Source organism: Rhinopithecus roxellana, chromosome 13, assembly GCF_007565055.1.
Source record: "Rhinopithecus roxellana isolate Shanxi Qingling chromosome 13, ASM756505v1, whole genome shotgun sequence".
NCBI lineage: Eukaryota > Metazoa > Chordata > Mammalia > Primates > Cercopithecidae > Rhinopithecus > Rhinopithecus roxellana.
In genome coordinates this window covers 24,983,698-25,001,095 of record NC_044561.1, presented here as the reverse complement: position 1 = coordinate 25,001,095, position 17,398 = coordinate 24,983,698, and the positions used below count along the sequence as shown (strand labels likewise).

The 17,398-nt window shown below is 45.2% G+C and overlaps 1 protein-coding gene and 1 non-coding gene across 2 annotated transcripts in view; one reads left to right on the top strand and one right to left on the bottom strand.

Moving 5' to 3' along the window:
- The window catches only part of SGSM1 (small G protein signaling modulator 1), a 119,179-nt gene that overhangs the window by 15,703 nt on the left and 86,078 nt on the right, over positions 1–17,398 (bottom strand). Inside the window, 3 exon segments of the mRNA XM_030914273.1 lie at positions 5,612–5,694; positions 9,386–9,510; positions 14,378–14,965. Of these exon segments, the coding sequence (XP_030770133.1) occupies positions 5,612–5,694; positions 9,386–9,510; positions 14,378–14,965 (796 nt within the window).
- Positions 10,128–10,198, top strand: LOC115893045. The gene has a single exon (XR_004053001.1). It is a non-coding gene; the product is annotated as a small nucleolar RNA SNORD56 (small nucleolar RNA).

The window sequence follows — 17,398 nt, the reverse complement described above, 5'->3', positions numbered from 1 at the left end:
TTAGACATAAATGTTTATATATTTAGCCCAGGGGCTTGGAATTCAGTAGCATGATCACAGCTCACCACAACCTCCGACTTCTTGGCTCAAGCAATCCTCTTGTCTTAGCCTTCTGAGTAGCTGGGACTACAGGTATGCATGACCATGCCCGGCAAATTTTTAAATTTTTGGCCGGGCGCGGTGGCTCAAGCCTGTAATCCCAGCACTTTGGGAGGCCGAGACGGGCGGATCACGAGGTCAGGAGATCGAGACCATCCTGGCTAACACAGTGAAACCCCGTCTCTACTAAAAAAATACAAAAACTAGCCGGGCGAGGTGGCGGGCGCCTGTAGTCCCAGCTACTCGGGAGGCTGAGGCGGGAGAATGGCGCAAACCCGGGAGGCGGAGCTTGCAGTGAGCTGAGATCGGGCCACTGCACTCCAGTCCGGGCGACAGAGCGAGACTCCGCCTCAAAAAAAAAAAAAAAAAAAAAAAAAAAAAAAAAAAAAAAAAAATTTTTAAATTTTTGTGTAGAGATGGAGTCTCACTATGTTGCTCAGGCTGGTCTCAAACTCCTGATCTCAAGCAATCCTCCTGCCTTAGCCTCCTGAGTAGCTGGGACTACAGGTGTGCACCACCATGCCCGGCTAATTTTTAATTATTGTTGTAGAGATGGAGTCTCACTATGTTGCTCAGGCTTGTCTTGAACTCCTGATCTCAAGCAATCCTCCTGCCTCGGCCTCCCAAAGTGCTAGGATTACAGGTGTGAGCCATTGCACCCAATCCCATTTTTTAACAGGCTTATTGAGATTCTCATATAAAATTCACCCTTTAAATGTACCATTTAGTGGTTTTAGTACATTCACAATGTTGTGCAATCACCACTATTAGTTCCAGAACATTTCTTCACCCCCGCAACCCCAAAATCCCTGTATCAATGAAGCAGCAACTTCACATTTCTCTCTCCCCCAAGTCCCTGTCAATGACTAGTCTTTCTGTCTCTATGGATTTGTCTACTCTGGACATTTTATATAAATGGAATCATACCATTTATGATATTTTGTGTCTGGCTTCTTTCACTTAGCATGTTTTCAAGGTTCATCCACATTGTAGTTTGGATCAGAACATCATTCTTTTTTTTGCCAAATAATATTCCATTGTATGGATATACCACATTTTGTTTATGCATTCATCATTTGATGGACATTGGGACTATTTCCACTTTTTTGAGTATTATGAATAATGCTATCATGAACATATATGTACAGGTATTTGCATGAACATATATTTTCAATTCTCTTAGGCATATATCTATGGATGAAATTGCTGGGTCATATGATAACTCTATGTTCATTACTATGAGAAACTGCCAGACTGTTTTTTAAAGTGGCCAAACCGGCCAGGCATGCTGGCTCATGCCTGTAATCCCAGCACTTTGGGAGGCCAAGATGGGCGGATCACCTGAGGTCTGGAGTTCGAGACCTGCATAGCCAGCATGGTGAAACCCCATCTTTACTAAAAATACAAAAATTAGCTAGATGTGGTGGTGGGTGCCTGTAATCTCAGCTACTTGGGAGGCTGAGGCAGGAGAATCACTTGAACCCAGGAGGCAGAGGTTGCAGTGAGCTGAGATTGCGCCACTGCACTCCAGCCTGGGCGACAGGATGAGACTCCATCTCAAAATAATAAATAAATAAATAAATAAATAAATAAATAAATAAATAAATAAAGTGGCCAAACCATTTTGCAATTCCACCAGCAATGTATGAAGCTTCCAATTTCTTCATATTCTTATCAACACATGATTTTCTATTGTTGTGATTCCAGCCATCCCAGTGTATATGAAGTGGTATCTCACTGTGGTTTTTATTTCCATTTTCCTAATGACTAATGATGTAGAACAGCAGTGCTCAACCTTTTTGTCACCAGACACCAGTTTCCTGGAAGACAATTTTTCCATGGACATGGAGTGGAGTGGGGGGTATAGTTTCTGGATGAAACTGTTCCACCTCAGATCATCAGGCATTAGATTCTCAGAAGGAGTGCACAACCTAGACCCCTCATATGCACAATTCACAATAGGGTTCGCACTCCTAGGAGAATCTAATGCCACTGCTGATCTGACAGGAGGTGGGAGGTGGAGCTCAGGTTGTAATGCTCACTAGCCTACTGCTCACCTCCTGCTGTGTGGCAAGGTTCCTGTCTGTGGCATAGGGCTTGGGGACCCTTGATGTAGAGCATCCTTTAACTTGCTTATTGGCCATTTGCATATCTTCAATTCTATTGAGAAATGTCTATTCAAATCCTTCAGCCACTTTAATCAGGTTGTCTTTTTATTGTTGAATTGTAAGAGTTTTTTATATATTTTAGCTACAAGTCCCTTATCACACATACGACTTGCAAATATTTTCTTCTAGTCTTTGGGTTCTTTTCACTTTCTTGATGGTGTTCTTTGAAGTACAAAAGTTTTTAATTTCGATGAAGTCTAATTTGCCTACTTTTTCTTTATGTTTTTGGTGTCATATCTAAAAAAACATTCCCTAGCCTAAGGTGACAAAGATTTACTCCTGTTTTTAAGTTTTATAGTTTTAGTTCTTGTATTTAGGTCTATGATCCATTTTGAGTTAGTTTGTTGTATGTGGTGTGAGATAAGGGTTCAACTTCAATTTTTTGCATATGCATGTCCAGTAGTTCTTGCACTATATGTTGAGAAGACTGTTTTTCCTCACTGAGTTGAATTTTCTTAGTACCTCTGTCAAAATCAATTGACCATCAATGTAAGGGCTTACTTCTGGACTCTCAATTCTATTCCATTGATCTACATGTTGATCCTTATAGAAATACCACTATTTTAAGACCTTTGTGGTAGGTTTTGAAATCAGGTACTATGAGTCCTGCAACATCTCCTTTTAAAAATTGTTTTGGCTGCCGGGCGCAGTGGCTCACGCCTGTAATCCCAGCACTTTGGGAGGCCGAGGTGGGTGGATCACAAGGTCAGGAGATCGAGACCATCCTGGCTAACACGGTGAAACCCTGTCTCTACTAAAAATGCAAATTAGCTGGGCGTGGCGGCAGGCGCCTATAGTCCCAGCTACTTGGGAGGCTGAGGCAGGAGAATGGCGTGAATCCAGAAGGCGGAGCTTGCAGTGAGCCGAGATCGTGCCACTGCACTCCAGCCTGGGTGACTAAGCAAGACTCCGTCTCAAAAAAAAAAACAAACAACAAAAAACAAACAAACAAAAAATTGTTTTGGCTATTCTAAATCCCTTGAATTTCCAATTTTAGGGTCAGCTTGTCAATTTTTGAAAAAACAAAAAACAAAAAACAAAAAAACAAAGGCAGCTGGGATTTTTGACAGAAATTGCACTGACTTTACAGATCATTGGAGAACACTGCTACCTGAACAACACTAAGTCTTCCAGTCCATGAACATGAGATATCTTTCCATTTATTTTGGTTTTTAAAATTTACTTCAACAATGCCTTGTAGTTTTCAATATACAAATCTTGCATTTCTGTTAAGTTTATTCATAAGTATTGTATTTTATTTATGCATTTATTTATTTGACATGGAGTTTCGCTCTTGTCACCCAGGCTGGAGTATAATGGCACAATCTCAGTTCACTGCAACCTCCGCCTCCTGGGTTCAAGTGATTCTCCTGCCCAAACCTCCCAAGTAGCTGGGATTACAGGTGCCCGCCACCACATCTGGCTAATTTTTGTATTTTTTGTAGAGATGGGGTTTCACCATGCTGGCTATGCCAGTCTCGAACTCCAGACCTCAGGTGATCCACCCACCTTGGCCTCCCAAAGTGCTGGGATTACAGGCATGAGTCAACATGCCCAGACTATTTATTTTTTATTTTTTTATCTTTTAGACGGAGTCTCACTCTATCACCCAGGCTGGAGTACAGTGGTGCAATCTCGGCCCAATGCAACCTCTGCCTCCCAGGTTCAAGCGATTCTCCTGCCTCAGCCTCCCAAGTAACTGGAATTAGAGGCATGCACCACCACGCCTGGCTATTTGTGTGTGTGTGTGTGTGTGTGTGTGTTTAGTAGAGACTGGGTTTCACCACGTTGGCCAGGATGGTCTCTAACTCCTGACCTCGGGTGATCCGCCTGCCTTGGCCTCCCAAAGTGCTGAGATTACAGGCATGAGCCACTGCACCCAGCCAGTATTGTATTCTTCTAGATGTTATTGCAAATAAAATTGTTTTCCTAATTTCATTTTGGGATTGCTCATTTCTTTTTTTTTTTTTTTTTTTTTTGGAGACGGAGTCTCGCTCTGTCACCCAGGCTGGAGTGCAGTGGCCGGATCTCAGCTCACTGCAAGCTCTGCCTCCCGGGTTTACACCATTCTCCTGCCTCAGCCTCCTGAGTAGCTGGGACTACAGGCGCCCGCCACCTCGCCCGGCTAGTTTTTTGTATTTTTTAGTAGAGACGGGGTTTCACCGTGTTAGCCAGGATGGTCTCAATCTCCTGACCTCGTGATCTGCCCGTCTCGGCCTCCCAAAGTGCTGGGATTACAGGCTTGAGCCACTGCACCCGGCCTGGGATTGCTCATTTCAAGTGTATAGAAATACAAGAGACTTTTGTTTATTGATCTTGTATCCTGCAAACTTGATAAACTTGTTTATCAGTTCTAATTTTTTTATTCCTTAAGATCTTCTATATGCAAAATCACATCTGTGAACAAAGATAGTTTTACTTTCTTTCCAATCTGAAATATTTTTATTTCTTTGTCTTTCTTAATTGCCCTGGCTAGAACCTATGGTGGCAAAAGTAGACATACTTGTCCTGTTCCTGCTCTTAGAGAGGAAGTGTTCAGATTTTCACCACTGAGTCTGACGATATTTGTGAGGTTTTCATAGATGCCCTCTATCGTGTTTAGTTCCCTTCTATTCCTAGTTTGTTGAATGTTTTTATTATGAAAAGGTGTTGGATTTTCTTGTGTTTTTCTGTGTCAATTGATATGACTGTGTGGGTTTTTCCCTTTATTTTAGTAATGTGGTGAATTAAATTGATTGATTTTTGCATGTCAAACCACCCTTGCATTCTGGAGATAAGCCCTAGTTGGTCATAGTGTATCATCTTTTTTATATCTTGGTGAATTAAGTTTATTGGTATTTTGTTGAGGATTTCTGCATTTGTATTCATAAAGGATATTGGTCTGTAGTTTTCTTGTTATGTCTTTGTCTGTTACTGGTATCTGGTTGCCAGTGAGACACCCAGTCCTCATACGAGGTCTGGCTTTATTGAATGAGTGAAGAAGCATTCCTTCCTTTTCTACGTTTTTGAAGAGCTCGTGAAGAATTGGTGTTAATTCTTCTTTAAATGTTTCATAGAACTCACCGGTGAAACTGTCTGGGTTTTTCATTTATATTTGTTTGTTTGTTCTCATTCACATTCATACAATCAGTGGCTAGCAAAGGCCTATCTGGGTGTTGAGTATTGGGCACCATGGAATATAAGGACTTTTTATTTCACTAGGATACTGATGTGTTCACCAGACAGGCCTTCGGAGCACCTGGCTGGAGCCACATTCCATAGAGTCACAAAGTGAGATTAACCCCTCTGCCATGCAGTGGAAAGGAAATGCACCCCCAGCCCTGGGGCAGTAAAGACACACTCACCATCATCCAGAATGACCAGCAGAGGAGCCAGAAGATCACACATGCCCTGGACATAGCCGATCTCAATGTGCTGCCAGATGTAGCTAGAAGAGACACAAGGGGCCAATTATGGCAGCCACGGCCTGCCTCTCCAACCCACTCCAACTTCCGCTCCTCCCGCTTTGGTCCCCAATCCCTCACCTGGACCTCTCCCTCAGCCTCCTGCCTGCATCTCTGTTCCCAGTGTCTCTCTTTAAACATCCTATGTGCAGTACCAGAATGACCTCCCTAAAGGCCAACTCAGGAGGCCCCTTCAGGCTCAAAACTTGTACAAGCACCCTGCTGTCTGATGGGATGTTATCCAAACTCCTTTACTGGGGGTACAAGGAGTAATGGCCTCCTCCCAACGCATCTTCACAGCCTCAAACATCGTTTCCACACTGTCCTCCTCTCCAGCTACATTGACGTATTCACTTTGCACAAAAAGATCACAAATTTATGTTTCTGTATCTTTGCCCTACAGCTCCCTTTGTCAGGAATTCTAATCTGTCCCTTACTAGTAACAGCTTATATTTACTGAGCACTTACTGTATACTCAACCCACTATTTTCTTTTCTTTTCTTTTTTTTTTTTTTGAGATGGAGTCTCGCTCTGTTGCCCAGGCTGGAGTGCAGTAGCGTGATCTCTGCTCACTGCAAGCTCCGCCGCCAGGGTTCACGCCATTCTCCTGCCTCAGCCTCCCGAGTAGCTGGGACTACAGGCGCCTGTCCCCACGCCCAGCTTTTTTTTTTTTTTGTATTTTTAGTAGAGACGGGGTTTCACTGTGTTAGCCAGGATGGTCTCGATCTCCTGACCTCGTGATCTGCCCGTCTCGGCCTCCCAAAGTGCTGGGATTACAGGCGTGAGCCACCGCTCCTGGTCCCTCAACCCACTATTTTCAAAATAGTCATGTGAAACATGGACCATTATCCCATTTCACAGATGAGGGGACTGAAGCACAGACAGGTAAATGACATGCCCCAAATCATACACCTAATAAGTGGCAGAGGCAGTACTTGAACCTAGGAGGCCTTACTCAAGGATATATGATCTTAGCCTCTATGTTAAATGGTTTCATTAGCTTTCCTTTTTTTTTTTAAGACAGAGTTTCACTCTTGTTGCCCACACTGGAGTGCAATGGCACAATCTCAGCTCACTGCAACCTCCACTTCCCTGGTTCAAGCGATTCCCCTGCCTCAGCCTCCCAAGTAGCTGGGATTACAGGCGCGTGCTGCCACGCCTGGCTAATTTTTATATTTTTAGTAGAGACAGGGTTTCGCCATGTTGGCCGGGCTGGTCTCAAACTCCTGACCTCAGGTGATCCGCCCGCCTTGACCTCCCAAAGTGCTGGGATTACACGTGTGAGCTGCCATGTCTGGACTATGGTTTCTTTAGTTTTCTTAACTTTGTCAAAATCCATCTCAAAAGATCACCATTTCTGTGAAGTCTTCCGTGATTTCTCCCTATGCCTTAACCAGGGAGAAGTCAGTTCATTTTTACTTCTTCCCAGCATGTTTTTCATTTTAATGTAACACTTATCAGACTATATCACAGTTTAAAACATTTTAGAAAATGTACATTCAGGCTGGGTGCGATGGCTCGTGCCTGTAATCCTAGCACTTGAGAGGCCAAGGCAGGTGGATTGCCTGAGCTCAGGAGTTCAAGACCAGCCTGGGCAACATGGTGAAACCCCATCTCTATTCCAGTGCAAAAAATTAGCTGGGTCTGGCAGCCTGCGCCTATAGTCCCAGCTACTCAGGAGGCTGAGGTAGGAGAATCGCTTGAACCCAGGAGGCAGAGGTTGCAGTGAGCTGAGATCTCACCACCGCACTCCATCCTGGGCCACAGAGCGAGATTCCATCTCCATTAAAAAAAAAAAAGTACATTCATATTATGTTATACAATATATAATCAATTATATATTACTAAATTGTTAGTAGTCATTAATTCTGGGTGAGTGGCACTGATGGGCAGAGATGAAGGGAGAAGTTTCTCTTTCTATCTTACAAATTTCTAATTTATTTGATTTAGGTTTTTGTTTTTTTTTTTTTTTTTTTTTTTTTTTTGAGACGGAGTCTCGCTCTGTCACCCAAGCTGGAGTGCAGTGGCCGGATCTCAGCTCACTGCAAGCTCTGCCTCCCGGATTCACGCCATTCTCCTGCCTCAGCCTCCCGAGTAGCTGGGACTACAGGCGCCCGCCACCTCGCCCGGCTAGTTTTATGTATTTTTTAGTAGAGACGGGGTTTCACCGTGTTAGCCAGGATGGTCTCGATCTCCAGACCTCGTGATCCACCCGTCTCGGCCTCCCAAAGTGCTGGGATTACAGGCTTGAGCCACCGCGCCCGGCCTTTTGTTTTGTTTTGAGACAGGGTGTCATTCTGTTGCCCAGACTGGAGTGCAGTGGTGCGATCACAGTTCATTGCTGCCTCAACCTCCCAGGTTCAAGCCATCCTGCTGCCTCAGCTTCCCAAAGTAGCTATGACTATAGGTGCACACCATCATGCCTGGCTAATTTATTAAAACTTTTGTAGAGATGGGATCTTGTTATGTTGCCCAGACTGGTCTCAAACTCTTGGCCTCAAGCGATTCTTCCGCCTTGGCCTCCCAAAGTGCTGGGATTAGAGTTGTCAATGATTTAGATTTTTTTTTTTTTTTTGAGACAGAGTCTCGCTGTATTGCCCAGGCTGGAGTGCAGTGGCGCGATTTCGGCTCACTGCAAGCTCCGCCTCCCGGGTTCCCGCCATTCTCCCGCCCCAGCCTCCGAGTAGCTGGGACTACAGGCGCCCGCCACCGTGCCCGGCTAGTTTTTTGTATTTTTAGTAGAGACGGGGTTTCACCGTGTTAGCCAGGAGGGTCTCGATCTCCTGACCTCGTGATCCACCCGCCTCGGCCTCCCAAAGTGCTGGGATTACAGGCTTCAGCCACCGCGCCCGGCCAGTGATTTAGATTTTTAACAAGCATGGGTTACTTTCATATTTTAAGAAATACCAATAATAATTTTTTATTATTTTTATTACTTTTCAAGAGATGGGGTCTCACTCTGTCACCCAGGCTGGAGTACAATGATGCAATCATAGCTCACTGCAACCCTCTAACCTCTGGGCTCAAGCTACCCTCCTGCCTCCACCTCCCAAGCATCTAGGACTACAAGTGCATACCACTATGTCCAGCTAAATGTTAAGTTAAAAAAAATTATTTTGTAGTGACAGGGTCTCACTATGTTGCCAGGCCAGTCTCTACTTTTTTGAAGTCTGTGAAGAACTCAAGTGGCCTCAAGTGATCCTCCCACGTCAGCTTCCCAAAGCACTGGGATTACAGGAATAATATCTTTTTAGTGAACAGTAATAAACAGTCTTAGATCTTGGCTTCAAGAAAAACAGAAGAAGAACAGATTCTACAGCCAGAGAGGCGTGGCTATGAGTTTCTGCTCAGCCACTGCCCGAAGCCCACTCAGCAATGAGGCTCTTCGTGGAGCCTCCACATCGTCACCTATAAAAGGGGTTAATACCTCGTAGGGTTGAGGAATAAGTGAGCGATGATAGTATAGGCCTCAGGACAGTGGCTGGTATACAGTAAGTGCTTAATACATGTTCTATATTATTGTTGTTAAATTGTCACTGTGTGCTAAGTAAGATTCCAGGTGAGTACGATGCCAGCTTCAGAAGCTGAAATAACTTCTAGGTGGGCCCCCTATGTCTCCCATTTCACCCATCCCTCCCCCCCAATCCCCTAGATCCCCTCACTGCCCCCAGCCACCTGCACATGATGTTACGCAGCTTCTCCAAGTTGGCGGGAGTGAAGTACCAGTAGTTGCGGTCACACCTCTGCACATCCTTCTCGATGCGGTGCAGGTTCACCGTGTACAGGTCCAGCAGCTCTGGCTATAGGCCACCGGGGCGGAGGGTAGGGGGGAAGAGATGAAAAATTACATCTGAATCCCCACTGGGAGGCAGCAATCCTATCTCCTCCTCCTAAACCTCTCCTGTTGTCACTGAAAATACATCTCCTACCTGGACCAGCCAGGTGTTTGATCTTGTTTTTGTTTTCTGGGAGGGTGTCTTTAGTTTGCAGGATGAACATTCTCCCTCAGAGAGTTACAACTATAGCTGGAAGTGAACCTCTCCCTGCTGAAAGCTGGACAAGGAGAATGAAGAACTGAACAGAGGTCAAATTCTGGTAACGAACCAGCCTGGCTGCTTGAACAATTACCTTAATTTCAAAATGGCTCAATGATACGGCAAGAAAATAAGAAACATTTAGGGACCAAAAACAAACCCAGAAATGTGAGAAAACACTAAAGCTGGCCTTTGCCTTAAGGAAAGCTAGTAAAGTGGGAAAATTTAAACTTAGATTTAATTGTTTTATGCTCTCCCACCCAAGTTGAAGATCTAATAAGAGACCTTCCTACAGGAAGGTAGGACCCCAAAGAGTCACACTCTCAGAAAGGAAAAACTAGAAAAACTCACTAATATTTTGGGATCTGAAAACAATTGCCTGTCCACAGTGACAGCAATATTTTTCATCCACAGTAGTTCACCTCACGAATGTTGACACTTTGGGTCTAAGTGAAACAGCAACAATACCTGACTGCTTGTACCTTGAATATAGTTATTAAATTAAATGTAAATGTTATCTCCCTGGATAATTAAGAGCCACAAATCAGGTTTGCAACTCATGCGGTTTATAACCCAAACTCCCATTACCTGGGTGGTCTGAAAGATCAGAGAATGTAGTTGTCATCTCAAATTTGTTATTTCCCTAGTACTAGAAAGAAGCAAAAGAATCCCCCTCTCTTGAGGAATCTACCTTCCACCTGGGTCTTAAATAGTGCAGCAGATAATATCCCAAGAAATACGAGCTCGTGTTCAAAAAATCACAAAACACTCAGGGAAAGAAGGTGCCCAGAGTGACGGTCGGCATAAATACAAGACAACAGAATCAGAGCCATCAGGGCCTCAGTTGTTAGAGGTATCAGAAACAGATCATGAAATAAGTATGTTTACTGTATTTAAAGAAATAAGGCAGAGCGCCATGGCTCACGCCGGTAATCCCAGCACTTCGGGAGGCTGAGGTGGGCGGATCACTTGAGGTTGAGAGTTTGAGACCAGCCTGACCAACATGGTGAAAACCCATCTCTACTAAAAACACAAAATTAGCCGGGCATGGGTGTGCGCTTGTAATCCCAGCTACTCGGGAGGCTGAGGCAGGAGAATCGCTTGAACCCGGGAGGCGGAGGTTGCAGTGAGCCGAGATCATGCCATTGCACTCCAGCTTGGGCAACAAGAGAGAAACTCTGTCTCAAAAATAAATAAATAAATAAATAAATAAATAAATAAATAAATAAATAAATAAAAGAAGAGGTGAACAGTAAGAACAAAAGCTGGGGTGCACTGGTTCATGCCTGTCATCCCAACACTCTGGGAGGTCACAGCAGGTAGATCACTTGAGGCCAGTTCAAGACCAGCCTGAGCAACATGGCAAAACCCCATCTCTATAAAAAATACAAAAAATGGTCGAGCGCGGCGGCTCATGCCTGTAATCCCAGCACTTCGGTAGGCCGAGATGGGCGGATCACAAGGTCAGATCGAGACCATGTGGCTAACGCGGTGAAACCCCATCTCTACTAAAAATACAAAAAACTAGCCGGGCGAGGTGGCAGTCGCCTGTAGTCCCAGCTGCTCGGGAGGCTGAGGCAGGAGAATGGTGTGAACCCGGGAGGTGGAGCTTGCAGTGAGCCGAGATCGCGCCACTGCACTCCAGCCTGGGCGACAGAGCGAGACTCTGTCTCAGAAAAAAAATAAAAATAAAAAAATTAGCCAGGCGTGATGGTACATCCCTGTAGTCCCAGCTACTTGTGGGGCTGAGGTGGGAGGAAGGATTGCTTGAGTCCAGGAGGTGAAGGCTGCAGTGAGCCATGATTGCGCCACTGCCCTCCAACCGACGCGACAGAAGGAGACTGTCTAAAAAAAAAAAAAAAGAGCAAGAGACTATATAAAATAATCAAGTAGGTCATTTTATAGCATATTTGAAGAAAGGTCAAATAAAATGTTAAAAAAAATATTAAATACTAGAGACAGGTGACAGAAAATAAAACATTCTGGAAGAGAGAATTACTCAATTGAAAGGACATCTGAAGAAACGATCCAGAATTCAGCACAGAAGGACAAAGAAATGATAAAAAAGAGAAGCAAGCCAAGCGTGGTGGCTCATGCCTGCAATCCCACCCAGCACTTTGGGAGGCCCAGACAGGCAGATCATGAGGTCAGGAGATCGAGACCACCCTGGCTAACCCGGTGAAACGCTATCTTTACTAAAAATACAAAAAAATTAGCTGGGCATAGTGGCGGGTGCCTGTAGTCCCAGCTACTTGGGAGGCTGAGGCAAGAGAATGGCGTGAACTCGGGGGGCATAGGTTGCAGTGAGCCGAGATCGTGCCACTGCACTCCAGCCTGGGAGACAGAGTGAGATTCTGTCTCAATCTAAAAAAAAAAAAAAAAAAAAAAAAAGCGAAAAATGTGGAAGTCACTGAGGTACATGCTTCATCTAAGTAAGAGAGTAGACTAAGAGAGAAAACATGAGTGACACAAAAGAAAGCTCAAAATCAGGATGGAGGAAGATCGTGAATGATAACGACACATCAGGTGCAGTGGAGTGGAGGGCGTCAGTAGGCTTTTGGGGAGAAGTCCTTGGACGCACAGAATAAATGAAAAATCTGATATGTTTGAATGTTTGAAAATAGATTTAGGAAAGTGGCAAAGACTTCTGGGGGTGAACTGACTTTAAATATACAGCAAACTAAGAAAAAGAAAACAGGAAAATGAAAACACATCTAGGAAAAACAAATTTTTTTTACAGGAAAGACAAAAATTAGGACAGTTTACTACACGGCTTACATATTACTCTGTTAAAATAATGCAAGCACTGACATTTACAGTAGATGCATAAGATATTATAACACTGTACACAACTTTTTTTTTTTTTTCCGAGACAGAGTCTCGCTCTGTTGCCCAGGCTGGAGTGCAGTGGCATGATCTCGGCTCACTGCAAGCTCCGCCTCCCGGGTTCACACCATTCTCCTGCTTCAGCCTCCTGAGTAGCTGGGAGTACAGGGACCTACCACCATCCCCAGTTAATTTTTTGTATTTTTAGTAGAGACGGGGTTTCACCGTGTTAGCCAGGACGGTCTCGATCTCCTGACCTCGTGATCCGCCCGTCTCGGCCTCCCAAAGTGCTGGGATTACAGGCGTGAGCCACTGCACCGGGCCAACAGTGTACACATTTAACTAAATCATTATATAACTATATTAGAAGGACAGGGATGAGAAGGTATCACGTGTGGTGAGAGCTGGAAGTTGGGAGGAAATGGGAACTGAACCATCCTCTTTCATAGTGGGAAGTCACTAGAAAATGTCTGAAACTGAAAGAAAAAGAGATCAAGAAGCAGCAATGCCAGTGTGTTAGAGACCTGGGGGCAAACACCAAATAATTTGGGCAGAATAAGTAAAATGACTGCCTCTGTGGAGGGTTAAATAGGGTGAGATGGGGCAGGTATCTTCTGGGTTTTATATCCACCTTTTCTGTGTTTCACTCTTTATGGGCTTGCCTATCTTTGAAAGAAATAACAAGTTCTTTAAAAAATAATCATAAATATGACCCTCCCTTTCAGCTGATGGCCTTTGGCTTGGGCTTTCTGGTAAGAAACCAAACTTGAATATTCACAGGGTATTGGACCTAACTCTAAATCACGATGCTCATGACCAAGGCTGCTGTTAATTGAGTGCTTACTATGTGCCAGGCACACAGGACTTTAAAAACTCATTCATTTTGAAAACAACTCAGGAAGAGAAGTCAGACACACATAGAAAAACTCAGGCTCAGAAGAATAAAATGACTTGCTGAAGCTGGGATTTGAACCCAGGGCTGTTGACGACAAAGCCTGCCTTTTTTCTTCTTTTTTTCTTTCTTTATTTTTTTTTGAGACGGAGTCTCGCTCTATCACCCAGGCTGGAGTGCAGTGGCCGGATCTCAGCTCACTGCAAGCTCCGCCTCCCGGATTTACGCCATTCTCCTGCCTCAGGCTCCCGAGTAGCTGGGACTACAGGCGCCGCCACCACACCCGGCTAGTCTTTTGTATTTTTTTAGTAGAGATGGGGTTTCACCGTGTTAGCCAGGATGGTCTCGATCTCCTGACCTCGTGATGCACCCATCTCGGCCTCCCAAAGTGCTGGGATTACAGGCTTGAGCCACTGCGCCCGGCCTTTTCTTTTTGTCTTTTTTTTTGGAGGAAGAGACTCACTCTGTCACCCAGGCTGGTGTGCAGTGGCATGATCTCGGCTCACTGCAAGCTCTGCCTCCCGGGTTCACCCCATTCTCCTGCCTCAGCCTCCCAAGTAGCTGGGACTACAGGCACCCGTCACCACGCCCAGCTAATTTTTTGTATTTTTAGTGGAGATGGGGTTTCACTGTGTTAGTCAGGATGGTCTCAATCTCCTGACCTCATGATCCGCCCATCTCAGCCTCCCAAAGTGCTGGGATTACAGGTGTGAGCCACCGTGCCCGGCCCCCGTTTTAAAATACTGTATTATCTTCTCTCCCAAATGGGTTTCTACAGTGAATCCTCCATGATGGAAAAAATGCAACGAACCAGAGGTCTGACTCTGGGGTCATTCTGGATAACGGGCTTGTAGTACATCTCACCCTCCTGCAGCTGGAAAGAAGGAAATGGAACGGAGGGTCCTGGTGACTTACAGAGTAGGTGACGCCGCTTGAAGACACAGGGGACACCTCGTTGGCAGAAGTAGTCACAGCCAGAGAAGCCAGGGCAGGGAAGAGACTTTCCATCTCAGGCTCCTCCGAGAGGTTGTCCTCGCTGTCTGCCTGGCCACGTTTCTCTGCCTCGCTGCTCCTCCAGCCCTCCATCACGACATCGTCCTTTTCAGGCAGGGCCACGTCCAGGCTGCCCGTGATGGACATGAACTCGTCCACGCTCTCGTTGGCCAGGAGGTCGCTCTCCAGGCTGTCCTGCACGGCCAGCTCCTCCCGGGGAGCCTCATCCTGGGATGTGGTGGCCTCGCTGCTCTGCCTGTCATCCACACTGCCATCCCTAGGTCGCAGCACCGGGGGAGTGTTCCGCTGGGCGTCCAAGACACTGTCTTCTGTGCTCAGACTGGGCTCCGAGTGCTCTGAGAGGCCCGAGGAGAAGTTATGGGAGGAAGGATGACCCGAGTCTGGGGAACAAGTGCCATTTACTAGGTTCCCATTGGGGATCTTGGGCTGTTTCTCCTCCAGTCTGCCTTCAGCCTCCACCTGCTCCACCTCATCCACAGACTCAAACACCTAAGGACAAAGTGCACAAAAACAGATGGACCAGCATGTCCACTGCAGCACTACTTACAGCAGCAGCCTAAATGTCCAACAACAGATGGTCGGCTTAAATATGGATCAAGCATGCAGTGGAATACCATACAGTCAGTGAAAAGAGTGAGGCAAAGTAAGGTGTAATATATGCTCCCATTTGTGACGAATAAGAAAGTGGTCTAGGCTGGGCATGGTGGCTCACGCCTGCAATCCCAGCACTTTGGGAGGCCGAGGCAGGCAGACTGCTTGAACCTAGGAGTTTGACACCAGCCTGGAAAACATGATGAAACCCAGTCTCTGCAAAAAATACAAAAAATTAGCCTGGTATGGTGGTGCACACATGTGGTCTCAGCTACTTGGGGGGCTGAGGTGGGAGAATCACCCAAGCCCAGTGAGTCAAGGCTTCAGTGAGCTGTGATCATGCCACTGCACTCCAGCCTGGGTGATGGGAGTGAGGCCCTGTCTCAAACAACAATAAAAATGTATTCTATGCATAGAATAACCCAGAAAGAAACAAGTAATGCAGTTGAGTCTGTTTGGTTTTGTTTTTTGAGATGCAGTTTCTCTCTTGTTGCCCAGGCTGGAGTGCAGCAGCACAATCTCGACTCACTGCAACCTTCGCCTCCCCGGTTCAAGCGATTCTCCTGCCTCAGCCTCCCAAGTAGCTGGGATTACAGGTGCCCACCACCACACCTGGCTGATTTTTGTATTTTTAGTAGAGACGGGCTTTCACCATGTTGGCCAGGCTGGTCTCGAACTCCTGACCTCAGATGATCCGCCCACCTCGGCCTCCCAAAGTGTTGGCATTACAGGTGTGAGCCACTGTGCCCCACCTGCAGTTGACTCTGAGAAGGGGATACTGGGGAATCAAAATAAGGTGAGACAATAGCTTTTCGTCATATAGACTTTTACCATGTGTGCATAATTTTATTTTTATGTATGTATTTATTTATTTAAGATGAAGTCTTGCTCTGTTGCCCAGGCTGGAGTGAAGTGGCATGATCTTGGCTCACTGCAACCTCTGCCTCCTGGGTTCAAGTGATTCTCCTCCTCAGCCTCCCAGTAGCCGGGATTACAGGCAAGTGCCACCATGCCCAGCTAGTTTTTGTATTTTTAGTACAGTCAGGGTTTCACCATGTTGGCGAGGCTGGTCTCGAACTGCTAATCTCAGGTTATTCACCTGCCTCAGCCTCCCAAAGTGCTGGGATTACAGGTGTGAGCCACCACGCCCAGCCTCATGTATACACAATTTTTCTCATTCAAAAAATTAGTTAACACATGGAAAAGGCGAAAAACAAAACAAAACAAAAAAAGAAACAAAAAAAACCCTATTACTTTTACACCATGTGGTTGACTATTATGAATCAATTTTTAAAGTTAGATATATATTAAATACTATGAAAAAAATCTCCAGAACACATTTTAGAGATTTTTTTGTGATTCTTTGTGTCCTTAGGTCATATCAAGGGTACGCAGTTAAAGATCATTTTCCAAAGTCACTTGAAATATTTCTTCCCTGTGTGTTTATGTCACCAACTTGATTTATGGTTAGCTTCACGTGTTTCTGTGTTTTCAAAAACTTCTTTTTGATTCAATTGATTTAAATTATGTAAAAAATTTACCTAGCTTCAGAGCCAAAACCAGAGGTTTTTTTTTCACTCCAAAATCAAAACTAGGAAACAAGGCATATTCAAGGAAATGTAACTTGTCTCTGGCCCCTCCTCTCTTGGTAACCATTCTGATTCGTTTCTGGTTTCTCCTTACACTGTTCTCCAAAATGGAGGCAAATATATACAGATATTAATATTGCCTCTTCTTACATAAAAGGTGACAACACACTGTGCATGTTTTAGCACTTGGCTTTGTGTGTGCATGTGTGTGAGACAGGACCTCAGTCTGTCGCGCAGGCTGGGGTGCAGTGGCGTGCTCATGGCTCACTGCAGCCTCAACCTCCTGGGCCCTGGTGATTCTCCCAGCTTAGTCTCCAGAGTAGCTGGGACTACAGGCACGCACCTCCATGCCCAACTAATGTTTTTTTTGTGTTTTTTGTAGAGACAGGGTTTGCCATGTTGCCCAGACTGGTCTTGAGCTCCTGGGCTTAAGCTGTCTGCCTACCCTGGCCTCCCAAAGTGCTGGGATTACAAGTGTGAACTACTGTGCCAAGCCAGCATTTTTCTTTAAAAATGGAGTGAGATTGAGTCATCTCTTTTCACTGACTGAAATGGAAAGTTGTTGAACAACATATATGATGGCACTTAAGTACACATTTTTTAAAAAACTACCAAACATTGCTATAGATTATCTACATATTTCTGTGTATGTACAGGCATGCAGAAGGTTTTGAAAGGAACACAGCAAACTGATGATAGCGGTGTTATTTCAAAGGAGGGCAGCCAGAGATTAAGGATGATC